Below are 13,607 nucleotides of genomic sequence, written 5' to 3'. Positions count from 1 at the left end.
GAATCTTCAGTGTATTTTTAAAATTTAAGTTGTACAAATAAATACAGCATAAGACTCCGAAAACAAGTATTCAATGAGACATAATATAAAGACATATAAACAGTTTGGGGAAGTTGAGGAGATATTTTAAAGATAGTACAATTCTATAGTAACTTGCCACTCACCAGAAAACATTTTCAATGCATCCATTAACTTTTTCACTTCAACCTTCCCATTATCTGTTAAGAGAGCCACGTAAATCAAATACAAATATAACACCGGCACTCATTAGCAATATGGAATTTAAAAAAGAAAGCAATATATGTATACTCTAATATTTTATCCTATATTCATCTTGAGCCAGAAGTTCTAAAATATTACTAGAGCTTTGATTCATTGAACTACAGAAAATTAAACCTCTGGTAGTTAAGGATGAGTTATAAAATTAAGTCACCATTTCCCACAGAGTCGGCTTCATGACTCCTATACGTTGGGAAACTCTCCACTGTTTACATCAGGCACAAGGAACGGAATTTACAATTTTTGTGTGCTACATATTAATGTTTGTATCTGGCTCTTACAATTGATCTCCTTATGTAATAAGCTGATACTTAGTAGTTCCTGACTTTTTTTTTTTTTTGACACAGAGTTTCTTACTCCTTTATTCCCTATGAGTAAATTAATGATCACTTCAGTGATTGGCTCGAGATAATTTTAAAAGTAGAGATTCTGTATATTTTTAAATCAATATTTAAAGACATTAACATGAAAGCATATTACAAAGATAGAAATTTGGGATTCTATAGGATCTCAGATTCATTTTTCCTTACTAGACCAAAAACAACTAAGACACTGCATTTGCACACATTATTATGTTTTGTCTAATTTGTAGATGACAAATATGTAAATAGAAGCTTCATGTCACTTTTGTTCTTTATTATCTTCTGGCTCTAAAAGTACAGAGCAGGCCAATATTCGTTTTTAAACAATTTATTGGGATATAATTTGCATACCAAACAAATTCATCCATTTCAAGTATACAAGTGAACAGTTTTAGGATATAGACTGAATTCTGCAACTATCACTGCAATCTAATTTTGGAACATTTTCATATTCCGCAAAAGAAACCTCATTATAAAAAAAAGAAACCTCATACCATTAATTTGCAGTTCCCAACTACAGCCCCAACCGCAGTCCTAGGCAATCACTAATCCATCTGTGTCAGTGAAAGTGTCAGGACTAAGTGTCAGTATATTATGTGAGGAAAAGATTTCTAAAAATCCAAATGGAAACATTAATATGTAGTACATACAGATCTGCTTATTCTGGACATTTCCTATAAATGGAATCATACAATACGTGCTCTTTTGTGACTGGCTTCTTTCACTTAGCATCATATTTTCATTGAACCACTGCATTTCAGCCCTCATTCAGCTTCAATTGTATTTCAGTGTTTCTAGTTCTTCAAGGGAACTGCCTGAGAATGTGGCCTTTATTTAGATCATGGAATTTGAAATAGGAGTGGGATATTATGTAGCTTCAGAAAAAGGCAAAATTCTGTATGTGATAGCCTGAGTGTTTGCAGACTGCTCTGAGAAAATGAATGAGTGCTATCATACGGCTTTGGAATGTGCCTCTCATGTTTAGTCTCCCACATTTTCTCTTTTATTTTCCTATTTTTTCTGTATTCGTCTCCTCTAGACCGTTTTTCATGCTATTTTCACCCCTAATTATTTCTCTATTCCCTCACTTTTTGTAGTCCTAATCAAAGAACTATGTTTTTAGCATTCCTTTGGATCCAGAATTAAAAAGATTGATGAAATATGTTAATAAAATGACAAGAAAGAATATTACTTTATTTTCTTTCTGAGCTCATTTCTAAGTTTTTACAAATATCTTCTTACTGGCAAACAAACTTCTTCAGAGATGATTTTAGAGAAGCTCACAACTCAAGTTATATTCAGTGATGCAAAAATTTATATGCTTACTCACCATCAACAGGTAGGTTCTTTATCAAATCGCTATTTTCCATTCCTGTGAGATTCATTCCCATGTTTTGCAAAGCAGTGTCTAGGTTAGCAACATCAACAATCCCTCCTTGGAAGAAAGAGAAGAATGTAAGCAACAGTGAATAACCTTAGAATGTGACAATAGCTATGAATTCCTGTGTGTTATAGATATTGGTTTCACCTTAAAGAAAAAGGTCGAATGTATATTCAGTTGTATCTAAGAGTGTCAGTAATAAAGGCGGAATTAGAATTTCCTCCAATGAGTAATTGTGGGAATCCATTTATACAATTAGCTTTTAAAGACTGTGGCAGAACTTCAAGACGATTTACAGAAATACAGAAAACAAAATTCATATGCTTCTGCCAGTAGGAAAGTATTATTTTTGTTTGCTGCACAGTTTACATGGTTCTTTCCTCTGAATAAATTTTCCCAAAAATGTCTAATAATTTCTCTCATCTTGTGAGACTGAAATATATATACAGTGAATATGCATGACATACATTTACCATTTTAACCATTTTTCAGGATAGAGTTCAGTGGCATGGAATATACTCACCTTGTTTTAGAACCATCACCCACTATCCATCCCAGAACCTTCTATCTTCCCAAATTAAAAGTCCGTACTCCTCAAACAACACTCCTCATTCCTCCCTACACCCAGCCTCTGTCTCTATGAATCTGACTGCTCCAGGTTATCTTACATTAATAGAACCATACAGTATCTGTCTTTTTGTGATTGGCTTATTTCACTTAGCAAAATGTCTTCAATGTTCACCATGTTGTAGCCTGTGTCACAATTTCTTTCCATGTTAAGGTTGATGAACACACAGACTGAGCCCATCTCTTGGCTCTTTGAATAGTGCTGGATATACACATTTGGATACGCACTACAAAAGCCTGAATGTCTGTGTGCCCCCCTACCCCCTGCCACTCATATATTGAAAACCTAATTCTCAAATTGATGGTATTAAGAGATGGGTCCTTTGGGAGGTTATTAGGTCATGAGGGCAGAGCCCTTATGAATGAGATTAGTGTCTTTATAAAGGATAACCTGCAGAGATCCCTTGCCCCTTCCACCTTGGAATGATACAATGCGAAGTCACTGTACAAATACAACCCAGAGGAGGGCCCTTACCCGCCATGCTGGCATCCTGATCTTGGGACTCTAGTCCCCAGAACTGTGAGAAATGAACTTCTGTTGTTTATAAGCCATCCAGTCCCTGGAAATTTATTATAGCAGCCTGAATGAACTAAGACACAAGCCCAGAAATGGCATTGCCGAATCATGTAGTAATTTTAAGTTTTTGAGGAACTGCCATACTGGTTTTCATAGTGGCTGCACCATTTCACGCTTCCACCACCAGCGCACAAGTGTTCCAACTTCTCCACGTTTTCACCAACACTTGTTATTTTCTGTTCCTTTTTAAAACATTTTATGGGGCGCCTGGGTGGCGCAGTCGGTTAAGCGTCCGACTACAGCCAGGTCACGATCTCGCGGTCCGTGAGTTCGAGCCCCGCGTCAGGCTCTGGGCTGATGGCTCGGAGCCTGGAGCCTGTTTCCGATTCTGTGTCTCCCTCTCTCTCTGCCCCTCCCCCGTTCATGCTCTGTCTCTCTCTGTCCCAAAAATAAATAAAAACGTTGAAAAAAAAAATTAAAAAAAAAAAAAACATTTTATTTTTTTAAATGTTTATTTTTGAGTGGGGGGGGAGTGGAGAAAGCATGAACGGGGTGTGGTGGGGGGGGCGGGGAAGAGAAAGGATAGAGGATCCAAAGCACAGCCTGATGTGGGTCTCACACTCACGAACTGTGAGATCATGACCTGAGCTGAAGTTGGATGCTTAACTGACTGACTGAGCCATGCAGGCGCTTCTGTTCCTTTTTATAAAATCGCCATCCTATGGGGTGTAAGGTGACATCTCATTGTAGTCCACTATAAGTCTAATTGTTCATTTGTAGGTAGTCAGAATGCACTGTGGTTGCCCGTAGGGTTTTTTGTTTTGTTCTGTTTTGGTGTTCTGTGACTTGCTTACGATTTGATTAACCAGAGACCTCTTAAGCAACCTTTTAGGACTCATTACGTGCCCTGTGTTTTAGGATCCATGTCTTTGAACAATCACAAAAAATTACCAACTGTTAGGTCTTCAAATTAGCATTTTCTTTCTTTGTCTCTGTTAGCTCTTTTGTATACTGTTGGATAAACGGGCCGATTTTTCACTCTGACCCTCAGGCCTCTTACTCCTCCTTCCTGTTTGTTACTTTTTTGTCTTTATGCTGGAATCTTGGCAATTTTTTCAGAGTTCTATTCCAGTAATCCAATTAATTCTTCATTTCCATCTGCCAATAAAACCATTATGTTTTTAAATTTTCCAGGCTAGACAGTTCATTTCTAGAAATTTTGACTCCTTTCAAATCCATGTTTTCCTGTGCTAGTTTTTAAGAGTATTTCCATTTTCCTTTTGTGAATTCAGTCATTTAAAGCATACTTATTTTATGGTCTATCTAAAATATTTGTGTCATAGGAAGTCTTTGGGCGTTCCACTTTTTATCGTATATATTGGCAAATTTTTTTTAAATATACTTTATTGTCAAATTTGTTTCCATACAACACCCAGTGCTCATCCCAACAAGTGCCCTCCTCAATGCCCATCAGCCACTTTCCCCTCTCCCCCAACGCCCATCAACCCTCAGTTTGGTCTCAGTTTTTAAGTCTCTTCTGCTTTGCCTCCTTCCCTCTCTAACTTTTTTTCCCCCTTCCTCTCCCCCATGGTCTTCTGTTAAGTTTCTCAGGATCCACATATGAGTGAAAGCATATGGTATCTGTCTTTCTCTGCCTGACTTATTTCACTTCGCATAACACTCTCCAGTTCCATCCACGTTGCTACAAAAGGCCAGATTTCATTCTTTCTCATTGCCAAGTAGTATTCCATTGCATATATAAACCACATCTTCTTTATCCATTCATCAGTTGATGGACAGTTAGGCTCTTTCCATGATTTGGCTATTGTTGAAAGCCCTGCTATCAACATTGGGGTACATGTGCCCCCATGCATCAGCACTCCTGTATCCCTTGGGTAAATTCCTAGCAGTGCTATTGCTGGGTCATAGGGTAGATCTATTTTTAATTTTTTGAGGAACCTCCACACTGTTTTCCAGAGCGGCTCTACCAGTTTGCATTCCCACCAACAGTGCAAGAGGGTTCCCATTTCTTCACATCCTGGCCAGCATCTATAATCACCTGATTTGTTCACTTTAGCCACTCTGACCACTCAGCGTGAGGTGGTATCTCAGTGTGGCTTTGATTTGTATTTCCCTGATGATGAGTGATGTTGAGCATCTTTTCATGTGTCTGTTGGCCATCTGGATGTCTTTGGAAAAGTGTCTATTCATGTCTTCTGCCCATTTCTTCACTGGGTTATTTGTTTTTCAGGTGTGGAGTTTGTGAGTTCTTTATAGATTTCGGATACTAGGCCTTTATCCAATATGTCATTTGCAAATATCTTCTCCCATTCCGATGGTTGCCTTTTAGTTTTGTTGATTGTTTCCTTTGTAGCGCAGAAGCCTTTTATCTTGATGAGGTCCCAATAGTTCATTTTTGCTTTTAATTCCCTTTTGGCAAAATTTTTTCATCTTTTGTAATTTTCTGTTTCAAGTTCATTTTAAGAAAAGTTTTATAGGGAAAATTCTTCTGACCATGATATGAGGATGAATTTCTTGAATACTAGAGTTACTACAATGCTGGTGCAAACTTTAAAAAAATTTTCTTTTAATATTTATTTCTTTTGAGAGAGAGAGAGAGAACGCACATGTGTGTGAGTGGGGGAGGTGCGGAGAGAGACAGAGAATCCAAAGCAGGCTCTGCACTCTCACCACAGAGCGTGATATGGGGCTCAAACCCACAAACCATAAGATCATGAACTGAGCCAAAGTCACACACTCAACTGACAGAGCCACCCAGGTGCCTCACTTTTTGTTAAATTTTTGTGAGTTCCTGGGCCATGCAGGGAGTGCAAATATGAATTGGAACCAACATGAACATAGGTCCATAGTCATGAATTTTCAAAGAAGACATTTCTTCATGATCTTAGAATCCATGACTATACACATAAACTTCCTTTTACCTACTTGTGCTGATTAGACATTTTTCTAGTTTACCATTTCCTTAAGGGTGAAGTTATTCAAGAGTTCTACTTTTATGTGGACTTTTGCTTCCATCTTAAGGTAAAAGAATGGTACAGGAGGCCATTTCGTAAAATAAATACAGAAAAGATCTTTGGAAAAAACATGAATGTAGTTTTACACACACATACACACACAGTGGCAAAGGCTTCTCGTCTGCTTTTCAGATTCAGATTCATCTGCTTTTTTGCTATAACTGTTACTCAACCTTTAAGGGTTTTTACACCATCCATCAACCTATTTTGGTACACCTTTCCAACAGCTGTAAGAAAGAAAGAAATCAGACCACACCCATGAAAGATTAAGTTAGGCATTTAGGAAAGACAGACATCATAATTTACCCCCAGAAAAGGCCTAATTTAATTGTAAATAACCAAGAAAACAATTAACAAGTAGAAAAAATTTTCAATATGGCCCCCTGGCTTCTGAGGGAGTTATTATGGGCACTCTACTATGCTGAAACACACACATCTTAATTCCCTATGCCTCCCTTTAATTTCCCCATTTTCCCTTTCTGGTATTTTCTCACTCTTTTTACTTTCCTGTATGTCCCTGTTGATTCTTGAGGATGCCTTCTGACTAGAATCAAAAGTTAGAATAGGCACTTCCTTGACTTAATACCAGGTTAGTGACTGAAGGGGCCAATGATTCTATAAACAAAGTGGCACCGCTGGGGTTACTTCTTAAACTGGAACTGCGGGGCGCCTGGATGGCGCAGTCGGTTAAGCGTCAGGCTTCAGCCAGGTCACGATCTCGCGGTCTGTGAGTTCGAGCCCCGCGTCAGGCTCTGGGCTGATGGCTCAGAGCCTGGAGCCTGTTTCCGATTCTATGTCTTCCTCTCTCTGCCCCTCCCCGTTCATGCTCTGTCTCTCTCTGTCCCAAAAATAAATAAACGTTGAAAAAAAAAAAAAACTGGAACTGCATAATTCCTTCTAAATCCTGTTTTTATCAAATGGAAATAATTCTAGAACTTCTCAAAAAATAAACACAAGTCTGAGTTCCTTAAAGGCTACATTGTTTTTTTAAATACTCACCATTGACTGGCAGACATTTCTTTAGTTTTGAGCACTCCTTATCTGTGAGCTCTACCCCCATTTTCTCCAGAATACTTTGAATATCACTGACATTAACTTCTCCTCCTTCAAAGAAAGAAATGTAAGTAGATGAAAAGTTTGACTATGACCTAAAATCTCCAAAATATGAAAAAAAGAAGTCATTTATCTATTCAGCAGATCATGCAGCAGCTATGAACAAAGTAGCATGAGACCTTTGTGCCATCAGACATCATGGAAACAGAATTGTTCCCTTTACTCAAATAATTCAATATCTATAATTATGGAGTAAAGCAATTTTTTTTTTAGTAAAGCAATTTAAGCAAGATATAAGTGGCTTGGGGGATTCCAAGTTATTTAAAATATCACAGATATTTAAAATTCAGTGTCTCTGTTATTACCTTAATTATGAGTGTTGTGTCTGGTTTTACTTCACTACTTAATATTTTAATTTAGCATAATGTGCATTTGCCTTTGAGAACATTTAATTCTATTACACAAGTGAAGTAAGTACATTAGTTCAAGTTTGTAGTTTACAAAACATGGGCTACATCTTTTAAGATGTTTTGCAGTACAGACAAGTAGTTTTTAAGTAAAGGGTATGTAAGTTAGATAGAAGGGAATGAAAGAACTGAGCAATATTTAATACTCATGAGGCATTACATGCACATGGAGAACATGTTCACTAAATACATGTTAGACTAAATGTATGAGAAGCGCTAAATATTTGTGATACTCTAACATTGCTTGAGGCACCAAATATTCAAGATGTGGTAAAGATTTATGACACTTGTTCAAATGACTCTAATTTGGCAATCCATTGGTGACACCATTTTTAGGTCTTCTGTGTCCTCTGCTCAAGGAACACAAAACCTATGGCTCTTTGATGGCCTTAATGGCAAGCTACAACTATTAACAACAGGTACTTGTCCTTGTGTCTTTCTTTTTTTGTTTTTGTTTTTGTTTTTTTAAGTTTATTTACTTTGAGATAGAGTGGGGGAGAGGGGCAGAGAGAGAGAGAGAGAGAGAGAGAGAGAGAGAGAGAGAACCCCATGCAGGCTCTATGCTGTCAGTGCAGAGCCTGACATGGGGCTCGATCTCACGAACTGTGAGATCATGACCTGATACAAAGTCAAGAGTCAGATGCTCAACTGACTGAGCCACCCAGGTGCCCCTAACCCTGAGTCTTTCTGAAAGAGTTTGTGTCACAGGCTAGAGCACTTTCCATCTGTGGTCCATCTGCTTGAATCTCAATTCTGGTCCTTATAACCACATCAGCAGCAGGAAAAACTAATGCTGCTGAACAGAGAGAGACACAAAACTTATTATGCACATCACACACCTTAGATTCAAGTAGTGTAGTCCTTCCATTCACTCTACCCTGAATTTGTTAATGTATTCCATATTTCTGCCCCATTTTTGCTGTGTGTTTTTATTTTATTTTATTTTATTTTATTTTATTTTATTTTATTTTATCTTACTTTATATTTTTTTTGCTGTGTGTTTTTAAATGATTTAATACTGTGTGACTCAAACATTTTAACTGGGTCCATGAGCCTTTCTGTCCTGTGCACTCTGGGCTAGTACTTTGAGGCTACATTTGCAGAAAGTCAGTTTCCCTTCAAGACACTCAGATTATGCATATCGAAGTACTGTTTGGAAGAAACCTCAGAGAATAAAGAATTTTTTATCAAGCATTGCACTTCAGTATATAGTGTAAATATCAAAAGTTAAAATTCCATACAATTTATCACATATACAAGGACTACTTGGAGTAAAAGAGGGTATTAAAAATAATTCGTTAAAATCAATCTCCCTCAGTGGTAACCCATAACAATCTAGGATGTAAGATCACTCTGAAGTTAAACTCTAGGCTAGGAGTCAGCCAACTTTTCTATAAAAGTTTATAAACAATAGAAAATATTCTAGGTTTTGTAGGACTTATGATCTCTGTCACAACTACTTAGCTCCACCTTTGTATAGTAAAAGCAGCCATAAATAATGCACAAACTAATGGGCTGGATTTGTTCCAATGAAATTGTTTACACAAACGGAAGCAGATTTGGCCCAAGGGTCAGAGTTTGCCAACCCGTAGTTTAGACAATTAAAGTAGAAACACTTCCCCAATAAAATGGTAAAATGGCAGAGTAAAAGGTAGTGATGGGAGAGTTGGAATAGAGCATTAAAATATAACTTAATGTACGAATTAGGAGCTTAGAGTCACAGTAATTGGTCACTAACCTGTAACAGTGGCCACTGCATCCATCAATGTGCTGAGCTCAACCTTCCCATTAGCTACAAGGAAAGCCAAAATAAGGTAATAAGGCCAGAGAGCCATATATAAACAGACAAAAAATAGGGTAAATTGGGAAATAAGAGATCAAAGTTCATTAGCTCCACTGCTTTATCTGACGCAACTACAAGGATATAAACCCTGGATTTAAAGAATTAACTCCACATTAGTTGAGGGAGAGTCTTTATCTCTTGGACAAAATGGAGTCTTGAATGTACCTCTTGAATGTGAAGGCTGCTCTCCATCTTACTGGCAGGGTGAAAGGTCCCAGTGACTTATTTGGCTGTGTAGCAATTTATCAGCTTTGGTTCAGCCACATTTGTCAGAGGAGTCTTTGGGGACCACCTTTCTTGTCTTCTTACTTTTTCCCAATTTGTCTTTCTCTAGTTTGTCTATCACAACTATCTTGGGATTTTTGATCACATAAATTGGTGACCTGTTTCTTCTATTAACACTACATATACTTGTGTGTAAAGATAGGTATGTATTTCTCTTTAACCCTAAAAGACGGGTAGATATTTCAGAGAGTCTCCAAACTGAAAGGACTTGTGGTAACATAATAACTAGTTACAAAGGGGATTCAACAGTTCACTGAAAGCTAATGGGTTAATAAAAATTCTACGTGATGAGTCGAATGTGCAGAGTTGCTCTCCTATGTCCTAAGGCTTCATGAAGTCCTTGTGTAAAACTAGTAATTATTTTTTTTAAAAGGGTAATGAGTCATAAAAAAAGCAATAAACTTTAGAAGAATATTATGCCTTATTGGGAATAACTTGGAATTAGGATGGTTCTGGGGGGGGGGGGGTTTCAAGAGAAGGCCAAGTTTGCACCCGTGTGCTAAGTATGAACAAGTATTCCCTTGTATGCCACTGAAATTGGCCAGGATGTTGCTGGTTGTTTCAAAATGAGTATAATTTCTGCCAAACCTTCTTTGGAAAGCAGAAAACTGCATGAGTGATGATTAGGCAATTGTCTTTTTGCTTTGATAACATTTATACCAATGATTTGGAGCCCTTTGGTTATGTACTGCTCAAATGAAGTGTTAGAAGGCCAGCCTATATTTGACGTTCCTCTTGAAGACTTTCTGTCACTTTGAATTATTTGTATTTTTCACTGTTTTTCATTTGTTTAGTCTAATTATTCCATCATTCCATTCATTCTTCAATATTTATTGCCTCTAAATATAAAATGATGTAGGTATGGTTTCTACTTATGAGAAAATCACAGTTCATAAACAAAGAAGAGTGATACAAAGACACCCACTTTTTATACAATATGCTAAGTGTATAATAATATATGTGTGAATAGGATGAATTTTAAACTAAGAGGAAGAGTAAATAAAGTGAATTCCAGGGATCAGGGAGCTCTGGAAAAGGTAAACTTTGAGATTAATTTTATAGACAAGACTTGGCCTGGTGAAATATGCCTAAGTATTTTTGTTCTAGGAGTTGGAGAGTATGTGGAAAAGGACAATTGGATAATCAAATCAGATGCCATGGTATAAGCATTAAATAACAAAGAAGATCTGTATATTAATTGAAGAAAATTTTATGAATTATCTACTAAATTTCAGGCACCATATGAGGCACTAAAGATTAAAATATATTTAATAATAAATTTAATATAATTTCTGAACAAGTCAGTTTCTGGGGTGAGACGGACAAGTAAACATACTGTAATAGAGTAGTTGGGTTGACATACAGCAAACGATAAAATCAGGAGATGCTCCCGCTAAAATTCATCCATTTATAGCTACTGCTTTGCAACAGGGTGGAGAGCCGACTATATAAGAATCTTGAACCCTGCCTATATCCAATACTATGGTTTAGACACCTCAGTGTTATAGGGCAATGTGGAAGCAGGAATAATGTAAAATAAAGCTAAAAGGAAAGCAAGGGTCAGATCACAGATGTATGAAATAGTCAGCACTCCTAATTGGTAGGACTTGGTATTCAATGAGATGTGGCACTAAGAAAAAGTTGCAGTGAAAAATACCAATTCGGTTTTTTTTTTAATATTTATTTATTTTTTGAGAGAGAGAGAGAGAGAAAGAGAAAACAAACAATTGGGGGAGGGGCAGAGAGAGAGACACACACAGAATCTGAAGCAGGCTGTAGGCTCTGAGCTGTCAGCACAGAGCCCAGCACGGGACTCGAACTCAAGGACAGCGAGATCATGACCTAAACCAAAGTTGGAGGCTTAACCGACTGAGCCACCCAGGTGCCTGAAAAATGTCAATTTTTAAATTTGTTTTACTAAAAACATGATGGTGCCACCAGCTGAGAAAGGGAATGTATAATTAGGAGATAGTTTGGGGTAGGTATTTTTAAATATAGTGAATTTAAGATCTGAGGCTTTGCTGAGCAAGAATGAATTTGGCAGATACAACCCAACAGGAATCTGGATGTGGTTTTACCCAACCCATATTTGGGGAGGAATTTGGGCTGCAGAAAAACATCTAGAAGTTTTCAGCATATAATGACAGTTGGAAATAGTGTGGATAATACTGTCCACTGAGAATTGTAACACGGAATTGTAAAAGTTAAAGTGATTAATGGGCTTAGGACACAACTATTTGAGGGATACTAATAACAGGGAAATTAGTCATATTTTTCTTCCTTTCTTTCTATTCTCTAGCCTATGAGATTCATTTTGCTCCTTGTAAATTCATTACTGGATCAGAAAGTAGTTATAATAGTTCTGTGTGTGATGCTTGGAATCCAAAAGAGAAGAGGTTAAAGATATGGGGCTTATAGAAATGAAGAGAAGGCTAGTTTCTTCTCTAAGCTTTGCAAAAATGTCATTTTGATACTAGGTAAAACTAATTATGGACACACTCATGTACAAGTGCAGAAAGTCTCCTGTAAGATACAGTAGTATGTGAAACACGCACCGGTAAGTGGTAGATTTTCTGTCACATCTTCGTGTTCCTTTTGTGTGAGCTTGATTCCCAAGTTTTCCAGGACAGTGTCCAGGTTATTCACCTTAACTCTGCCTCCTTAGGAAACATACAGGAATGAAACATGAAAAAAAAAATGAGTTTAAAATATTAGAAATATATTTGTGAATGTGAATTGTTATCTGAATATATATACTTTGTCATTATTACAATAAAAAACAAAAGAGAAAATGTACTTATGTGATTATTACTTTTCTGTATGAACTCCCATTTAACATGTCTAAGAGCATTAAATAATCAACAGAAAAATCAGAATTGGTAATTCTTCCTTTAAACCTTGAATGGAAGCCTGTATTATAAACAGCTCATGAAGGGATAGGCTACGTGATTTGATTATAACCAATATTAGAGAGAATAGGAATGAGCTTTGATGATAGGACCTCACTAATTTATTAAATAACTAATATTAAAACAGAGTGAAGATCATAAGGTAACCTTAAAAACAAGCAGAATCTTAGCACTTTTGTAGATAAAATCAATCATTTTAAAGTGAACACCTCAGTGGAATTTGGTACATATTCACAATGTTGTACAAATATCACTTCCAGTTCCAAAACATTTTCATCATCCCCAAAGGAGAGCCCATACATATTAAGTAGTCACTCCCCACTTCCCTCTCCACCCAGCCCCCCGCAACCCTAACCTACTTTTTGTTTCTATGGATGTGCCTTCAATCTTCCTTCATAACAAGCTTTCCTTACACAACTCCCTAAAAATTCGGTAATTCTTTTCTTCATAATTTGCTGTGTATGATTAGGTTTTTGGGGTTGTGAGTATGGATTCCTAGCAAGATGGATTGAGACATTATAGCGTAAAATATTACGATGATGAAAGTAACTAAGTAACTGGGGTGCCTAGGTGGCTCGGTCGGTTAAGCATCTGACTCTTGATTTCAGCTCGGGTCGTGATCTCAGCGATGGTGAGTTCAAGCCCTGCGTCCGGCTCTGCACTGTCAGTGCAGGGCCTGCTTGGGATTCCCCTTCTCTCTCTCTCTCTCTGCACTCCCCCACTTACCATCTTTCTCTCTCAAAGTAAATAAACAAACTTAAAATGAAAGAAAGTAACTAAGTGATCTATACATAGGAAGCTAGACAGGACTCGTGTCTAAATGATAAATGTGAACCTTGAAGATTTCAG

General features: G+C 37.2%; 1 protein-coding gene across 1 annotated transcript in view; it reads right to left on the bottom strand.

Annotated features, from left to right (window-relative positions):
• Window positions 1-13,607, bottom strand: part of LOC147574460 (EF-hand calcium-binding domain-containing protein 13-like) — a 54,992-nt gene that overhangs the window by 39,421 nt on the left and 1,964 nt on the right. The window contains exons 4-9 of the mRNA XM_086685479.1: window positions 12,405-12,509; window positions 9,460-9,513; window positions 7,201-7,305; window positions 6,375-6,428; window positions 1,972-2,076; window positions 165-218 (exon numbers count right to left, since the gene is read on the bottom strand). Of these exons, the coding sequence (XP_086541605.1) occupies window positions 165-218; window positions 1,972-2,076; window positions 6,375-6,428; window positions 7,201-7,305; window positions 9,460-9,513; window positions 12,405-12,509 (477 nt within the window). The remainder of the gene's footprint in view (window positions 1-164; window positions 219-1,971; window positions 2,077-6,374; window positions 6,429-7,200; window positions 7,306-9,459; window positions 9,514-12,404; window positions 12,510-13,607) is intronic.

The sequence above is a fragment of the Puma concolor genome, chromosome E1 (genome assembly GCF_028749965.1).
Source record: "Puma concolor isolate L17-30 chromosome E1, mPumCon1.1.hap2, whole genome shotgun sequence".
NCBI lineage: Eukaryota > Metazoa > Chordata > Mammalia > Carnivora > Felidae > Puma > Puma concolor.
Note: the sequence above shows the minus strand (reverse complement) of the source record. Positions and strands in the feature narration are given on the sequence as shown.